We start from the raw sequence: 18,614 nt of genomic DNA on the forward strand, positions 1-18,614 counted from the left end.
ATATTCCATCAGTTTAAGTTGCCATTCCTCTTTAGTTGGGACCTCGCTCGTTTTCCATTTTTGGGTTAACAAAACACAGGCTGCAGTAGTGGCATACATAAATATCCTTTTTTGACACCTCATAGTGCAAGTATCGTTTATTAAATTTCTATCCTACCTATTTAATCTGAAGATCACAGGACGTTTTACAACAGGAAAAAAGTGAAATATATACATGGGCATAGCCAAGGGGTGGGGGCCAGCTGCCCTCCACCCTAGATCCACAAACATTATTGTAAAGCATTGAAAGCACTCTATTATTTGAGGTTGTGACACTCCCCCTACAGCAGAAGCCTGCCGCCCTCTAATGTCCGCTTCACGTGGGTATTTTTATCTGTGATTTTACAACTTTGATCTCCTAAAAAAAGAAAATTTGGCTGCCCCCCCCCCAAATACAGGATACACCCATGAAAATATAGGATAATTAGATGAAGCGAGCCAGGTGTAGAATCGTATGTGCCACTTTTGTCTTCTTGGAAGAAAGGTGGATATAAATTGTATTTATTTATAAAAGTATCTATACACCACCCCCTCCTCAAAGGACACAGTGGTGCATAGCAATACATTTAATGGCTACTGAAGAAAATTAAAAATGGCTGCATAGGCCTGCTCCAGGGCACCTGCCAAATTGGTTGGAAGTATTCCACAGCATGAGGATTTATTCCCTACCCCCTACAATTAACCCGTGTATCACTTTTAAACTAGAAACTGGAGACATTGCATGCCCAACTTCTGGTTGAGGTCAGTCGGGCCTCTGTAAATGCAATAAATAATGCTAACAACATTAATAGCAATAGCACTTTCCCACTCATGTTCCTAAGCAACTTTAGGGTGAAAGGTGGGTAATCGATCAAAATAATAACTGGTATTCAGTTGCATACTGTCTGATGCTGGAGGTTATGCTTAGCTAGACCTGCCCTCCATGAAGTTGTGTTATCATCTACCCATTTCTGCCATTGCCACCCCCATATTGTGTGAGAGCAGGCAGTGTTGTGTGCAGAAGTACTTTCCTTTTTGTCCATCTGGAATCTTACTGCCAATGAATTTCATGGAGCAACCTCATTCTAACATCCATCTCAAGTCTCTTCCACCTCCTCCTTGTGTACTCAGTTTGCAACTTGCTACACAGCAAAACCTAGCTGCTATGCTTTTAACAGCAACCTGATATGCACAAATCAAACAAGAAAACTTTTTGCAAAGGAGCTAAGTGCTAAAAAGCCAGGGTGGGGAGGGGAGACGAACCAAGAGCATAGCAGCTAAAATGTCTTAATTCACTTTGTCACTCTTGGAGTTAAGAAGCTAGCAGAGCCAGGAACGTTCTGGTGCATGTATGTAATTTTAGGTCTGTGTGATAATTAATGACTTGTAAGTCAATCAAGGACACAAAACACACATTGGGTCTAAAGAGGTGTATGTATCATACACATTCTAGGACTTTCCCGAAATCCAACTGTGACCTCTGGTGTCACATCAGAGATAGTTTCTAGTGTCTTGGAGCAGATTCCCAGGTGGTGCAGAGGGCTATAGTTAAAAGAGGGAGCTTCTGAAGCTTATTGAAGTTTCCACAAGTTACTTGTGATTTTGGTCTTTGTAAGTTTTATAATCAGGCCATTAACAAGAAACATATTTTTAAATATATTTTTAAAAGATAACACAATTACTTTGTTACAGAGGAGCTGTCCCTAACAATATGATGTTATCTTACACCTATAAGAGGTTGCATATTTCTGCTTCTTAGACCTTATTAAAAGGATCACTTCCTATAATATATTTCCATTTTATATCAATAAGTCTGCTATTGCCATCTGCCCACCTGCGGCTAAAACAGTTTTATGGCTAAGAAAAAGGTAAACGTACTTTGTTAAAGAACATTTATTTTTTTAAAAACCACATCGAGAATAAACAGATTTGTAACAATTTTTCTATAGGCCCCAAAATATACAATGGACAATCAGTTTATTGCACAGGGGTAATGGCATCGTAGAGTCGCTGTGCAGCTAACTCCACCATTTCCCGAAGAGTTTCATCATCATCTTCACATCCTGGTTCATGGTCAACAGTCTAGAAGAGAAGAAAATAAGAATCAATTTGCAAATCCCTAATTTATTTTTCAGATCTTCTTGAGAAGACTCTGCATATGGCAGAAATGACCGGCAGAATCCGAGACCAGGGAAAAGAGACGGCGGAAGAAGATTGGAAGAAATTTAAGAACTATCTTAAGAAACATTGCAAAATTAATGAATGTTAGAATGATGCTGGTTTAGAAATTAAGTGGATTACAGTTGTAAGGATTAAGTTAAAAGAAAATAAAGGTTAAAAATTAGATAAATTTAAGGGTGAGGATTTGCTGAATTTAAATTTGAAATTGGAATGCAGAAAGGGGAGGTATGAGGAGGTCGGAGAAGTAAGTTATAAGAAAATAAGGGTTTGAAATTATACTTGTTCTTTTTTTGTTTGTGTTTGTTTGTATTGTTGTGTTTGTCTGTATAATTTGTGAAACGTTAATAAATATTTTATAATAAAAAAGAGAAGACTCTGCATAGAAGCCAGACAATTTTTTAAAAATCTAAACACCCACCCACATAACTCATTCCATGAATCCAACATAAATTTAGACTTAAATTCCCCTAACTGCTCATGAAATGTGGTCGAAACTTTCAACGGGCTACCACAAACCCCTACATCTCAGCCTAAATGGCTTTCTAGATCTCAGCCAAAGTCATACAATTATGTAGCCAGTTACTCTTGGTTAGTACCATTGAGTTTAACAGCCTTAAGCAAGCTTGACAAGGCACTTTAATTCTAGGTGCTATGCCAGCAATAATGTGCCCAATTCATTCTTAATTAATTCATTTAAGAGCACGCAACCTCAATAACTTTGACTGGGTAGGTGGATGTAAAGAATGCCGTGAATGCTGAATTTGTTTAGTATATGTGCTGCCGAAGCGAGCACGAATGCTGAATTTGTTGACTATTTCATACCTATATAAAATGTCTATCAGGGAACATTGTTTGCCGTAAAGCAGCGGCATCCTGACGTAAGAAATGCCGGAGATCTTCTGGGTTGTTCCTCTTATATTGGGAGAAGTAGAGTGGGACTGCAGGGGGCAGGAGGAGTCAGCAAAAGTTGCCTCCCCTCCCCACTTCTCCCAATATAAGAGGAACAACCCAGCAGATCTCCAGCATTCCTTACAAAACATAATTTACTGTAATCCTTCTGAGTATTTAATTTATACACAGTACTTTTTAAAATTAACAATAATTGCAAGTCCCTTTATGAGCTTTAGTTGGAAAGTGAGCAGAAATTTAAGAAACAATTCTACATCACTCTATCATTCTATTTCGTGCTATCTTCTAGCAAGTGTGATCAACCAAAAGGTTAAGTGTTGAAAGTGGAAATGCAATAATGAATTGGAAATCTTCTGAAAAGAACGATTTATTCTGACAATGGTCACCAAAATGCATGGTTAGCTGTTAGATTTCAGAAAGCCTACTGAGGTGCTGCATACATTCCTAAGCATAAATCTCATCGGCTACACAAGACACAATACATCAGCATGAAATTTAGCTATAAATACCCGTGTATCCAATGAAAGATTTGCTGTTTTTCCATCCACAGTGATGCTCAGTACATTATCCTTCTTAGCACTTACACAGTCTTCTCCAAACATGTCCCTAGAAATGAAAGATTAATCATTAATAAACAGAGAATGGCACCAAATTATATAACTATTTAACTACAGTGTTTTCTGTTTAGCTGTGTGATCCTTTGTATCAATCAATCAATTAATTAATTTCTATACTGCTTTATATTTTTAAGAAAAATCTCAAAGCGGTTTACAACATATTAAATCAATAAAACAATTTGAAAAAGTCAATTATATACAGTCAAAGCAACATAACAGAAAACTAAAATATCATCTTAAAGATTTCAAAATAAAACATTACAAAGGAGGTCAACTACAGAATACATATTTAACATAGTAGGGCTGGGTGAGTGTGGGCCCTGCCCCCTAGGGCAGGTGGAAAGGGCCTTGCAGGGTGCAGCCTTCATGCCTCACAGCCAGGTGATGTTCCTCCGGCTTCTTTTGCAAAAATAAGCCCCACTGATTTCTATAGAACTGTAGCCTAAGAATCTAACTTTCTGTTTCAAACAAATTTCTAGAAAAGAACCAAATTCAAACCTTTTTAGAATGATTTCCATACTATTAGATGGATTTTAACACTTTAAAAATGTTGGGCCTTTCAGTATAACCGCTGGTCTAAATACAAGGTTTTGAGCAAGCCCCCCAAATTAATTTTGTTCAATAACAAAGGTACTAAAATATATGATAGTTATCTTTTGTGGGAAAGAGAGGGTTATGTGATGTTATAACTTACTGAAGCATAATCTCCATCTTCTTGTGATATGCATCTATCTCTTCTTTTTTAGGAATTTTATGTACCACAGCTGGAAAAAAACCCATACATTTTACATTCCATTGTAATTGCCATTTGTTATAATGTAGCTGGGCTACATATATGTAGCTATAATGTAACAGGCATTAAACGACAAGGAAAATATTAGCACATACTACTGAGTTCCTACAAGTCTAAATAGTTTCTTGTACATTATTATGTAAATGAAGTTGTGCTTAGCTAATTCAGATCATGCTGGTGTGTGTGGAGGGGAATAGCTGGATCTGAACTTCATGCTGTAATTATTGGATTCTTAGACATGCATTAGGTTATAGACAAGTATGATCATTATGGGCTGAATCCAGAATTTGCTGTCTGTTGCCAATTGAAGGGCTCCTTCCGTCCCTGGAAGGCTTTTGATTCACTGGAGAGATCCTCCTCACCAGTGGGGCAGGGGAGGGCAATGGCTTTTGCAGATTCTCCCTTCTTTTTGAGGTCACCAGTGCCACCTCCCACACTTTTCCAGGGGCAAAGGGGAGGAAAGAGAACCAACAAGGTCTCACACACCCTGTGGGTGTGAAATCTGTATCCAAGCAAGACACCGAATGAGCTTTGTGATGTTACAGGCTTCTGTTTCTTAACATGAAACGAGTTTGCAGCCTATTGGCATTTACAGAAGAACTATTAACAGCTCAGCTTTTAATAATAATAGTTCTTCAACTGATACATTTAGGAACCAGGTTTATCTAGTACCATTTCATTACAGATAATACTGTGAGCCCACATTTTATGTGCATTTAGCTTGTGCGCATTCAGCTTTATGCGCACAGCATAAGTTTTAAATTTTTTTAAAGGGGGCTGGGTTCTGGGGAAAATGACTTTGGTAATTCCACTCGCCACTGAACCCATTTTGGATTTAGGCATGATTTCCAGAATGTAACCCCTGCGTAAGTTGTGGGCTTACTGTATGTTTCTGCTCTGAAGATTAATTTCCCAGAACGTTAGATTCTGAACATATTTGACCTATAGTAAAAGGTAAAGGGACCCCTGACCATTAGGTCCAGTCATGGCCGACTCTGGGGTTGCGGCGCTCATCTCGCTTTATTGGCCGAGGGAACCGGCATACAGCTTCCGGGTCATGTGGCCAACATCACTAAACCGCTTCTGGCAAACCAGAGCAGCGCACAGAAACGCCGTTTACCTTCCCGCCAGAGCAGTAGCAGGGACCAAGCAACAGGAGCTCACCCCGTCACGGGGATTTGAACTGCCGACCTTCTGATCGGCAAGTCCTAGGCTCTGTGGTTTAACCCACAGCGCCACCCGTGTCCCTTATTTGACCTATAGAATTCCAATTAATAACATGTTCTATGACTGACATGATTTAATTTAGAAGAATGTCCCTGTGTTTTAATATACCTATTTGCACATGAAATTGACTTTAATAATGCTACATTATACATGCCTCAAAATCCAGTTTCATATTAAAGGGAGGAGTTTATATAATTCTGTTTATTTCAGCCCTGCTAAAAGTAATGGGAAGCCAGACAGTGGATTGTGTCTCAGGACCCTGGGCTTGGCAGAACTGTATTCTCCAATATAAAATTAGTTCACATCTTTTCACAGAAACACACACTATTAAAAGTATACTATATATAAAAATAAAAAGGGAGAATACCTTTATGAATTTTGGGATTGGACTGAACTTCCAGTATCACTGTTTTTACAGTGTCTGCATACATATCATTAGCAGGGTTTGCTACCCACTGGAGGGAGAAAAAGCAGAATGAGAGGAAAAAGAATAATTAAAGAGCACATTAATTGTTGGAATTCCATTTGAAGTAATTTTGTTTTTGGCTTTCTACATTTATTTGGTTTTGTAGCTGGTTTGAAATTCTGGTTAAGAGGGAAACTATGTTGGCTTTAACTATAAAGTTCAAAGTGGTTGCGACTAGGCTATTAGAATGGCTATGTTATGAGTCTGCCAATCTACTACATTCATCATTATCGGCCTTGCTCCCTTGTCCCACTGACTTCAAAGGCTTGGTTACCTGACATTGTATGTGGGGGTATAAGATTATAGCACTCCCTCACCTCAGGAAGCCCAACTATGTTTCAAAGCCTCTTGTATGTTATCACAACAGTTATACAGAAACTTGTATTCTGTCCTTACCTCCAGCACCACCATACCCGGCTCTTGGACCACAGTAATGTTTTTAAAAACCTTCAAAGCTGGCTTATCCTGGACGTCTATTTCTTTTATGTCACCTTGAAAAATATAAAATACCACAATAAATGCATCACTGCTTAAATATTTCTTGGGCACACACTGTACATACCACTTGGGTGCATCTATTGCAACTCATGAATTCAAAATGGTCCTAAAATGTGCCCAAAAATCTCTTCCAGCTGCACAGTGGGTTATGCTGGATGTTGTTTCAACAGTTTGTTGACCATTACTGATCTTTTCATCAAGCAAGTTCCAATAATAATTTTGGAGAGACTTCAAGCGGCTTCCTCTAGTTACGCACCTGTTAGCTTTTGTAGCTGATAATAAAGCAGACTGAAAGAGCCTGTGTATGGAACAGCTTGTGTTTGTGTCACAGTGCTCATAGCCAGATCAGTGTAATCTGTAAAAAAAAAGGAGAGCAAAAAAGACAACATTAGACCCTAAGTTGTTCCTCTGTAAATTTCTGCCTGAAATTTCCCTCCTCCTCACCAGCTGCACTGTCCCACACCAATTCCAGATTTTGGGGACCCACATTCACAGGAGTAGAAAGAAGAAAGATGCAAAAGCCCCTTCTGTGAACAGGAACTCTATACTGTTTACATAAAGAAAGTTAGGGATCCAAATCAATGGAACAAGGATAATAAATGTTTTCACTTTCACTTACTGGAGAGGTCACATGGAGCAAGTATGTGATAGTTAAAATTTCTCTTAACTAGTATCCCTGAAACGCGCTGCCCTTGTTCTGGTTTCTTATCTGCTAGTGAGCCCATAACCTAGAGAAATCACAAGAGAAAAATCAAGACTATGTGTAAGAAAGTGTATGGGAATTGCAAATAGGATAGATATTTTTAAATGGGTGGTGATGAAAAACAGTCCCCATTTGAACAACTGGATACAGCATCGCTTCTCATTCTGTGTACTAGACCATGTACCAAAATTTCAAGGTGAATTTATCAGCAAGCATGACTCAAAAGTACCCATCAATTACAAAACTCCCTTTACAAGCTGCCATGTTCTTTCTCAACTTCAGAATGGACAGCCCACCAATAATCCCATGTGATAGTTCTCTACGTTATGATTGGCCTATTCTTGTCTTTTTCAGAATCACTAGTTCTCCCGACCTCTCTGAGTAGTGGTCCTGGGTGGGGTCATAGACAAAGAGTGTGCACATGCATGTTATTTGAAGCTGTTAATATATTTCAAAGGCTTCATACAACTGCAACCCTGCAATATCCAACAGCAGATTATGGAGCATACTGAGCAGTGTATTTGTAATGGGCTGTGGATGAGAGCAAGAACAAGTTTCCTAAACAAAGGCAAGAGGATGCTATGCTTCCTGATATAAGAGCTGTGTGCTGTGTTCATCATCCAATATACTGACTTGTCCCTTTGCAAGAATTAGATATATTTTTGAAGAAATAACCCGATGACTAGGTAAATGTGCTTCTTGTGATGAAGAAAACATTAGCCTTTTACCTTGGCAAGCTTTTCTCCTCTGAAGTTTAGTGTTACGGCTTCAGTATTTCTAGGATTGTGGACTTCTATGTGAACTTCATCATTATCCTCATATTCACGTATTACTGCCGCTTTCAGCCTGGCCATTTCATTCTGCTCACCATGAACCAATATCTGCATGAAAAAGTCATTGTTAGTTGTCAAAATATAGGCACTCCTGATGCGTTGCCAGGAAGGTGGCAGCTTAGGGAAGAGGAGGAGAAACAGCCCTTCTTTACAAAAGGAGTGGTGGTGTCATGAATATGCGCCTGTATCCTACACCTGTATATGACTGAGAGCGCTTCACAAACCAGAGAAGCTTTTTTGAGTGGATGCTATGGGCTGCAGAGAGGGTGAAGTGAGACAATCCCTGAAGTCCACACAGCTCTTTGGAACTCAGCTCTCTTTGGATTGTTCTTTGACCCTTTCCCACATCATCTCCTCTCCATTTTTCAACCACTTTATTTTCCTGCCTCTTCTTCTATCTTCTTTCATTTCATGTTCGCTTGATTTACCTCCAAATCATTTTAGACAATGTAAGTCACATATTTTCTTCTGGAAGCTACAAGCTTTACACACTGTTTACAGCAGCACTCTCCAGAAAAATCACTTTTGTTTCAAACGTGGAAGAAAACCTAAAGCATAGTTTATCATGGAAGAGGAGTGGTGCTGCAACTTTGAATTACTGTTCACCTCTGGCTAGTTAAAATGGAATTTGTTGAACTGGCATTGGTATTTGACAAAAACTGTACTTCTTGAAAATAACAAAAATAAACGCTAACCACATGGGGAGGTTTTAGTGCCCGGATGAACTCGCTGGTTTGTTGGTAATCTGTGTGTGCAGAGAAAGAGATGTAATCCACAGACATCTTCAATGGGAGTTTCTGTCCTGACATAGTTGTAATTTCTTCAGGTTCAGACATGATGTGCTGCAACAATAAACAAAATGCACCCATTATATTATTTCATTCAGAATATTTATTTATTATGAAGATACACATTAAATATAAAGGTAAAAGCAGTAAAGGATCCCTAGACGGTTAAGTCCAGTTGAATTCAACTATGGGTGTGGCGCTCATCTCAACTTTCAGGCCGAGGGAGCCAGCGTTTGTCCACAGACAGCTTTCCAGGTCAGCATGACCAAACCGCTTCTGGCACAACAGGACACCGTGACGGAAGCCAGAGTGCACGGAAACACCATTTACATTCCCACCACAGTGGTACCTATTTATCTGCTCACACCGGTGTGCTTTCAAACTGCTAGGTTGGCAGGAGCTGAGACAGAGCAACGGGAGCTCACCCCGTCATGCAGTTTTGAACTGCAGACCTTATGATCGGCAAGCCCAAGAGGCTCGGTGGTTTAGACCACAGTGCCACTGCATCCCTACACTAAATATATACATGTATAAAAAACAGTCAATACAGAATTTCTTCCCAGCACAAACACACATTTCTATCTAGCAAAATATTGCAATTGTCCTATTCTAATGCAATTCACCGTGACATATCTAGTCTCCTCTGAATATATTCCATCACTGGATTCCAGCTTTGAGATTTTTCATACCAGTGTTTCTTGGTATTCTTTCATTCAGAATAAAAAAGGTACAAACTGAAGTATGCATCAGACTGTAAGTACAGGGGCACCAAAACAGTAGCCCAATTCACTCCAGATTTCCTGGTAAAATAATTAAGTCTTTTAAGCTGCCTGCCCTTCATATTAACATATACCACTAGTCAAAATATACCTCACCTTAGCAAGTGTTCCTTCCACACAGTATCCTGCTATGATGACTCCATTCCTCTTGTCAGTACACCAGCTCTCAAATAACTCTCTGGATAATCCACTCTGCATCATACCGGGGGAAGCCATTACAACACTTGGGCCAATGTCATCAAAATGATCCATGCTCTAGGTAAACAAAGAATAATTATTATTCCATTTTATGAAAGTCAGAGAAAAGTGTTCCACCTTAACTGTTACCCTTGCTCTCAGGGACAAAAAGTCTTTTAGTGATGTATTTTTATAAAGGACTCTATGGGATCCTCAGTGAGCTCAAAGTATTTCTGCAGGGTTCTGGCAATGATGCCATATACATGAATCCCAGAAGGATGCTTATCAGAGGCATGTTTAGTGCTAGTCCCAGGTAAGAGTTGCTGGTAGACTGAATTCTTCTGAAAAGGGTTTGATGCCCAATTTTAAGTCAGAATTATAGTTCTTCATAACCTTTCTATACATTCACGTTATTAAAATTTCATTTATTCACACTGACCTTCAGATTACTAATGTGCTTGAATACAAATGGGTTGTTGATGTTGATTTGCTTGCGGATTTTATCATTCATGGCATTGACATAGGTCTGATACACGGCCATGCATTTCTTTGCCAGAGAGGAAGCATAGTATATAGGTATCTCATGAAGCTCAGGATGATTTTGCCAGTATTCATCTAGGTTTTTTAAAAAACAACAACAACACAAAACTTTAACAAATTATGAAAACTAAGAACAGTAAATATAATTTAGATGGACATGTAGTTTTTTCAGACACAATGAACATGTAAAGTTGGAAAGAGGTGATGTGCAGGTACATACCTAAAATCAAAAGCAATTCTTGTGCTCTTCCCAAAGCAAACACAGGAATAAGACCTCTGCCTCCCCTGTTTACAATATCATGTACAGTGTTGCAGAATCTCGCCTCCCTCTCCTCACGTTTTTCATGGATGTGTGTACCATAGGTAGATTCCTAAGGCCAAAAGACACACCATTAAAAATAATGATGAGACACATGACCAGAATGGCAGTGTGACTATGCCACAATCTAGTCACAGCCTCACTATTCCTATTTGGGATTACTAAAAAATGCCACGGGATCTGCCACCCACATTCCAGAACATATGTAGACCAACTGCTCACAAAAATAGGAATTGCTTCTTCAAACCATCAAAAATGTAATGAGTTGTGTCGATCAGCATGGCTGTGGCACTATACCTGATCTCAAACATGTCTAGCATGAGAATTTAATAAACCAGAGCTAAATTTTGATATATTGTTGTAATTTTCTAAGACAAGAGTGTACAACTTATTTTGTATGATTAATCATGAATTGTAGTATGACGATAAACTTTGCCCTATGATTTCCCCCACAAAAAATATTCTTAAATCATATTCATCCCATATATACACATACAAATACACATATACGCCATTTAAGGGGTTTATTTTTCAAACTTGCAAAAATTACTTTTTGATCATACTTTATAAAATTACCAAAGAGCACTCCTTTTTTTTAAGTGCACTGCACTATTTGCCCACTTCCAGAGTGTGTTAAATAGAGGTGCCTTAGTTTGAAGGAGTGTGAACACTTTCTATGTTATTCGAGTTTTCACTTCGAATTATTATAGGAGAAGCTTACAATTATAAGAATATCTGGTTTAATATTGGGAATCTCAGCTGCCATCAAGTGCCTATCTTCTTGTCTTGAGAAGTCACCTGTGTATAAAAGCTTTGACAAAGAAACAATGTACACTGTAATTAGACAGAAAAACTAATATAAACCATGGTAAAAAAAATAAATTAAATTAAAAAAATAAATTAAAGGTCAATGTCTATTGGTTCATCCATAGTCCTTCATGGACCAAGCAGTAATTGCTTAAGGGGAAGCCTGTATCACAAATTATGATGGGAAGTTGAAATTTCATGCATACTACTTGAGCACTACAGATGGATAACCCTTAACTTCCAATAACAATAGCTTATACCAGGGGTGAAGAACCTTTTTTAGCCAAGGGCTGCAATTCCCTTGTGAGCAAACTTCAACGGGCCACACTCCAGTGGTGGGCAGAGGCAGAGGCAAAAGGTGGGTGGAAGAATCATAGAAATCTAGGATATGCTCACTGGAATTAAAGGAATCCCTAAATGAATGAGATGCGAAAGCAGAACTTATTCTGCTGTTATCACTACTTCTGATGCTAAAATTACTTCTGCTGAGAGCCTGAATATGTGCTAATCTTTCTATCCTGCAATAATAAAAGCTGGCAGTGTTTAAACCTGCTATTGTGTGGATTAATAGGTCCTTGGGAAGAACTGAAAATACCCATTTCCAAAAACTAAGTCCTTCATAATAGATCTGACATAGACTACATTCCAGTTGTACAAAATTCAGGTGCACACACATTTAGAATAAACACACATGAACACATGAAAGCTTCTTCACCCTCTATCCAGGCAAGCAAGGGGCATTATCAAATTTTCAGCCAGCAAGAAGTATTATCACACATTCCCCCCAAGCTAAAGCACTCAATGAAGCCATGGAAAAGGGTCAGTGAGGGCTGGGTGTGTGGCCAAATGAATGTCAAGGGCCAGGCAGAGAGGACTGGAGGGGTGCAGTTCCAAGGTTCCCTACCTCTGACTTACACCATGGAGCTTTAATGTGACAGGTTTAATAGAAATGTGATGGTGAATAAATCCTATACCGACAAAACACACTGAAGAGGTAAATTAATATAAATAAAGGCCCACTGATAACACGCCTACTTGGATTATCTAGTGAGCTAAGGAAATACCTTCACTCCAGCTATTTCAATCATAAACATGGCTGCTCCCAGAACGTGGCCTGCGTGGTAACACCAGAACTTGATTCCCGCCACCTCTTTCACTTCATGGAAGTTGATAGTTTCTATTTTGTCCATGCTTTCTTCCAAGTCCGTCTCCGTATACAGCATGTCATCTGCTGATATATTGCTGTATAAAATAGTAAGGCAAAATGTCATCCTGTTGCCCAGTTTTTGAAGATAAGATTGTGCCGGACTCAGAAGACGGTCGCCACAAAGTGCACAAAGGGCAACAATGCAACAGGCAAAAATATTACACATCCATTGTTCAAATTACGGTATCATTTCACAAAAGTTTTATCCCACAAGTATGAGGATGAACTCACCTAACTTTGACGTAATCTGACAGAAGCCACCTATAAATTGCTTTTGTAGCATGGGTCATGAAGGTCCTCCCTTTAAAACTTGTCTTCTGCAGAAACCATGGCAATGCCCCACAGTGATCCAAATGGAAACTGAAAGAGGCAAGATCAGATTTCAGAATCAAGCCCTATAATACCATGGCATGCAGCTAGATCATTTTTGTTTCAACAAAAGATCAAGTAACAAAACAGCTAACACTTAACACTTCAACATCAGCAAAGCTTAACAAATCTGTTACAGAGTCTCAGCATTTTAAAATAAAAACACAAAATCCCCCTCAGCCTTCAGCATCGAGCAACACATCACTTACTGACTAATCAAGAGGAGATCAATCTCAGCTGGGTCTATCAGATCGATATATGGAAGTGCATCCATTCCTTCTAGGCCAGGGTGGATTCCACAATCAAGCTAAAAAAAAAGATGACCGATAATTGTATTTCTACAAACAACTAGTATATGGTATTAACACATATACACTGATGATTGCTCTTTTACATCAAAACAGTAAAGTTTATGTTGCATCTTGATATTTCAAATATTTAAAAGCATGTGATCTTAGGTGTAACCCAAATGTTTCTCCTCTCATTTGAAGGAAATGGGTGGGGGAGTGACCAGCACTGTTGGCAATGCTCCATAAAAGGAACACAACTCTGGAAAGTTTCCATGTCAGCTCAATGCATCCCTGCACTGTCACTCGGACAGTGGCGGCGGTGAAGGCTAGCTTGGCAACCCCCGCCCGGCACATGCCTGCCCCAGGTGTTGGCAACCAACGTTATGCCACTGCTGAAAAGTGAGCAATGTGGTAGCCCTACAAAACTTCTGGGGAGGGCTTTCCTCAGTCTGGACACTGAAAATGAAAATGTCCCATGTCCATCCCAACTCATCAAAGTTCAGATAGTGTTTATGTGGGCTGTGCGTGTGAAACAATACAAGGAGAGAGCCAGAAGAGGCTCATATGAAAGAAGGCAATCCTTCAGAGGTTTGCAGTGGTAGAATGCTTTGAATATTTACTGTCAAAGATGTGTCTACTGTGACAAAACGTTAATAAATAACTTAGATCACTGATTACCATTATCTTCCTTCCTTTAAATTCCAGAATAATGCATGATCTTCCTACTTCCTGCCCTGCACCTCTGTGAAAAGAAAGTTGTGACAAATTACAAAAAACAATCAACAACCCACTGATATAAAAACAACTATATGTAACTGCCCAAGCAAAGTGATGTCTTTGGTTTAATTCCATGGCCTGATTTGGATGTAATGCCAAACTATGGTTTAACATTATGTGAACAGCCCTGGGCAAGCCTCAGGCTCATGTGCTCCCCAAGGAGAATGGAAGCTTTCATATTCGTTTTTAGCAATACATCTGAACCCTAAACTGCAGCTAATTTTGAACTATTGTTCCTTCAATCAAGCCTACTATTTAGCCCACATTTTGAAATAACTTCTGAGTAAAATGTATACAAGACTAACCAGAGTTTATACATGATTGGGCATAACATTTAAAACAGTTAACAATTGAAGCAAAATATTATAATCACCTCCTCACAACTAAGATGAGAGAGTATGCAAGTCCAAGGCTTGCCCAGGTTCATTCATATTGTGAATTTCAACTAGGAACCCAGTTCAACATCTGCACCCATTTTCAAAGAGAGGAACCAAAATTGGCAATAATGTGACATGTGAACTGAAACCTCTTGAAAGTCGTGCTTTACAACAGCACAATCCTAACCAGAGTAAGTCCTATTGAACTTAGTGGAGGTAACTACGAGATAAGTGAAGATTGTACCCCTAGTTATGTAAGTGCACATTTGGATATAAAGGCATACCACATTCTGTAATGAACTCAATTATAGTAAGAGACGTAGTTGGTCATTTAAATCATCTCAACAATTATTCCTTCTATAGCTCATCAGATTCAAGACAATTTGGGAGAAATGAGTTGCATTTCATGCTCCTCAGATTTCTAGAGATTTTGCAGAATGTAATACGGAACAAAACAGAGTTGCAAATATGGCTACAGGGGTCAGCTAGTCTAAAACAAATTTCACGAGGACACCTGTCCATACACACTAAGCCTAGTCATTTTTGGCTTCTGCGGAGTCCTAAAGCAAAAGAACCAACACACCACCAATTTACAATAGGTTTCCTGCCTGGTTGCCTGCAACATATCCAGGCAACTAGGAAAATGGTTATTTAGAAGCCAGCTACAGAATGTGGTATTTAAAGTAAACAAGTCACAATTTTTATGTCTATGGTGTAACTAAATAAAGTAGCAGAGATGATTAAACAAATCCAGGATCACAGTGAAACAGGCTCGTTCAGAAGTACATTAAATTATTACAGTTGAATGAAAGGTCATATGTCTAGAACCAAGGATTGTAGGTCACCTTTAAAGGATAAAGGGCTCCTTGTTGGAAAACAGTGAAAGAGAAATGATTAAGGGAGATGACGGATTAAAAATTAAGCATGAGCTTCCTATGAGCTGTTGAAGCTAAGGCCTTGTCTAGACAAAAGATGATGAGGTAATCCTATCATGAAATCAATGATGCTTCATCCATTTCGCTTAGCCAGCTAGAATGAAAGTTTCTACGATAACGGCCAAAAATTGTACAAGCTGCTGAGGCGTATAAGGATAAATCAGAAAGTTGGTGAGAAAAGAAAGGCTCCTTGACTTCTAAGAGTAAATGTGAGCCTTGCAGAGAAAGGTCTAGAGTAGATTAAATGTAGTAATGTATACACTGGTTCTATCAACAAAGTGCTTTGAAAACATTTCAGGCTGTTTCAGACTGAGGAGCAACAGTTATTGTAGCAACTTACCAATAAAAGTATACTAGCCTACTTCCTAACATCTTAGGGAGGAAGGATCTACAGTGGTACCTCGGGTTAAGTACTTAATTCGTTCCGGAGGTCGCTACTTAACCTGAAACTGTTCTTAACCTGAAGCACCACTTTAACTAATGGGGCCTCCTGCTGCCACCGCGCCGCCAGAGCACAATTTCTGTTCTTAACCTGAAGAACTATTTCTGGGTTAGCGGAGTCTGTAACCTGAAGCATATGTAACCCGAGGTACCACTGTACTGGGAAATGAATCACTAGATCTACCAATCCCACAAAATGGTGGTGACTCAGCAATTAATAAGATGAGAGATACACATAGCCCTGCAGTGGGGGGGGGGACTGGACCTGTGGGGGCATGTCTCATGTCCAAACATAACAGGAAAACATAGCAGCAGCATGTGACTCAGCATTTTGCTCTGCCATCTCCACAACATTTCTGACGATAGGCTTCCAAAATAATACCTGACAGCCTGAAAGGATTCTCATTGCTATGAATGAAAGAAAACAAAAATTCCTATTGACACCTTGTCTCATGAAGCATTTGCCTGAAGACATAAATGTGGAATCCATGAATGGGGGAGAAATTCCACTAGCATTGAGTTTACATCCTCTAAGAGAACACTGGAAGCTGACAGACTTTGTATTATTGTCTTTATTTACAAAAATGCAAGCTGACAATAACTGGGGACACAAGGCAGGCAACTGCTACTAGAGAGAAGGCCAGTTACCCCACTCAGATCCCCATAGAGTTCCTGCACTCTCAATGTGGGCTATCAACCAACTCAGCTCTCTGCCATTTCTAAAAGTGCTCCCTCGTCCACTTAACACATCTGTCCCCTATTCAAGGCTTGACAGAGTATCTCATTCAACACCACAGAGAGAATCCAAACAATCAAGGGACCATCTCCTGAGTCTAACCATGATCCCCCATAAAGCTTGAACCCTGGACTGTGAACCAATAATTGCTTAACAACACCATGTTTGGGATAAATAAAACCCCTCTGTGTGTGTGTGTGTGTGTGTGTGTGTGTGTGTGTAGATAGATAGGATTAAGTATGTACAGTGGTATCTCGGGTTAAGAACTTAATTCGTTCTGGAGGTCCGCTCTTAACCTGAAACTGTTCTTAACCTGAGGTACCACTTTAGCTAATGGGGCCTCCCTCTGCTGCCGCACGATTTCTGTTCTCATCCTGAAGCAAAGTTCTTAACCCAAGGTACTACTTCTGGGTTAGCAGAGTCTGTAACCTGAAGCGTCTGTAACCTGAGGTACCACTGTATATGTTTGTGGCTGGCATCTGTCTTGAGAGGCAATGGAGGAGTGTGCCTTTGAGAGTGAAGTCAAACCATTGGAGAGTTACAGAGCCTGTTGTGGCTGTAGAGACCAATACACTAAATAGGACAGACATGTTTCGCTGCAGCTGGGGCAGATATAAGCATTTGGTTATGCTGCTGTAGATGCACCATGGCGTTTCTTCTCTCTGTATGTCTGCCTTCCTCCTCTGGTTGCTACTGTAGACACACAACTTCTCTGTCTTGTCTCCAGGGACTGCAGTCATCTGCAAGGGTTGATGTTGCCAGCCTTCCTCATGTCTCCCTTGCAGACATCTTTGTAATGAAGAGTTGGTCTGGTGCCTGAAGCCAGCTCCCTGTAGAGCACTGTCCTTGGAGATCCTGCCATCTTCCATTCTGTGGACACGACCAAGCCAATGTCGCTGAGACAGGAGTGCAAACATGCTGGTTTTTTTGAGATCTGTCCCGCCATGTGATGCCCCAAATCTTCCTGATTTGCATAGAGATATATAGATAGGGACACGGGTGGTGCTGTGGGTTAAACCACAGAGCCTAGGACTTGCCGATCAGAAGGTTGGCGGTTCAAATCCCTGCAATGCGGTGAGCTCCCGTTGCTCAGTCCCTGCTCCTGCCAACCTAGCAGTTCAAAAGCACATCAAAGTGCAAGTAGATAAATAGGTACCGCTCCAGTGGGAAGGTAAACGGCGTTTCCGTGCGCTGCTCTGGTTCGCAAGAAGCAGCTTAGTCATGCTGGCCACATGACCCGGAAGCTGTACGCCGGCTCCCTTGGCCAATAAAGCGAGATGAGCACCGCAACCCCAGAGTCAGCGACGACTGGACCTAATGGTCAGGGGTCCCTTTACCTTTATAAATATAGATACTCTCAGAGATTTTATTTATCCAGAACATGATAATGTTAGGCAATTATTGGTTCACAGCACAGAATTGAAGATATCCTTCTCCTCCCTCCCTCCCACTCTATATATATGAGAGAAATGCTTTCGTGAGGGTTTGCAACGGCAGACATGGGAGCCCTTTAAGCTCTGCGCGCGAGGGGGCAGAGCGAGAGAGTGCGCACGCGCGCAGCAAGGGCGGTTGGTCAGCCGAAGGCCGCGGCGGCGCGAGACCGTCCCAGCCACTCACAGGGGCCGAATCAACAGCTGGTCGCTCTCCTCGGCGGGAATGAACGCCTCGGTCCTTCTCCTCGTCGCCATCTCCGCGAGGAAGAGGCACGGCGCGCCCTCTTGGCTTGGCCCTCGCCGGCACCTGTACTTCGTCCACAGCCTCGCTCGCGCAGCCGGAAAGTGAGCGTTCCCTCTCCATCATTTCCGCACCACCATAGAGTCTCTGCGC

General features: G+C 40.4%; 1 protein-coding gene across 1 annotated transcript; it reads right to left on the minus strand.

The window, feature by feature from the left end:
• Window positions 1-1,896: 1,896 nt before the first annotated feature.
• CPSF3 (cleavage and polyadenylation specific factor 3) lies at window positions 1,897-18,593 on the minus strand. Its single transcript, XM_082215530.1, has 18 exons — window positions 18,405-18,593; window positions 14,200-14,263; window positions 13,441-13,538; window positions 13,094-13,222; window positions 12,720-12,897; window positions 11,570-11,659; window positions 10,750-10,900; window positions 10,429-10,604; window positions 9,909-10,067; window positions 8,941-9,087; window positions 8,141-8,293; window positions 7,329-7,437; window positions 6,966-7,064; window positions 6,608-6,702; window positions 6,113-6,200; window positions 4,420-4,489; window positions 3,618-3,714; window positions 1,897-2,100 (listed from the first exon to the last, which is right to left on the minus strand). The coding sequence occupies exons 1-18, from the start codon at window positions 18,473-18,475 to the stop codon at window positions 1,996-1,998; spliced, it is 2,079 nt and encodes a 692-aa protein (XP_082071656.1). The 5' UTR covers window positions 18,476-18,593; the 3' UTR covers window positions 1,897-1,995.
• Window positions 18,594-18,614: the final 21 nt, after the last annotated feature.

The sequence above is a fragment of the Podarcis vaucheri genome, assembly GCF_965113315.1.
Source record: "Podarcis vaucheri genome assembly, chromosome: 3".
Taxonomy (NCBI): domain Eukaryota; kingdom Metazoa; phylum Chordata; class Lepidosauria; order Squamata; family Lacertidae; genus Podarcis; species Podarcis vaucheri.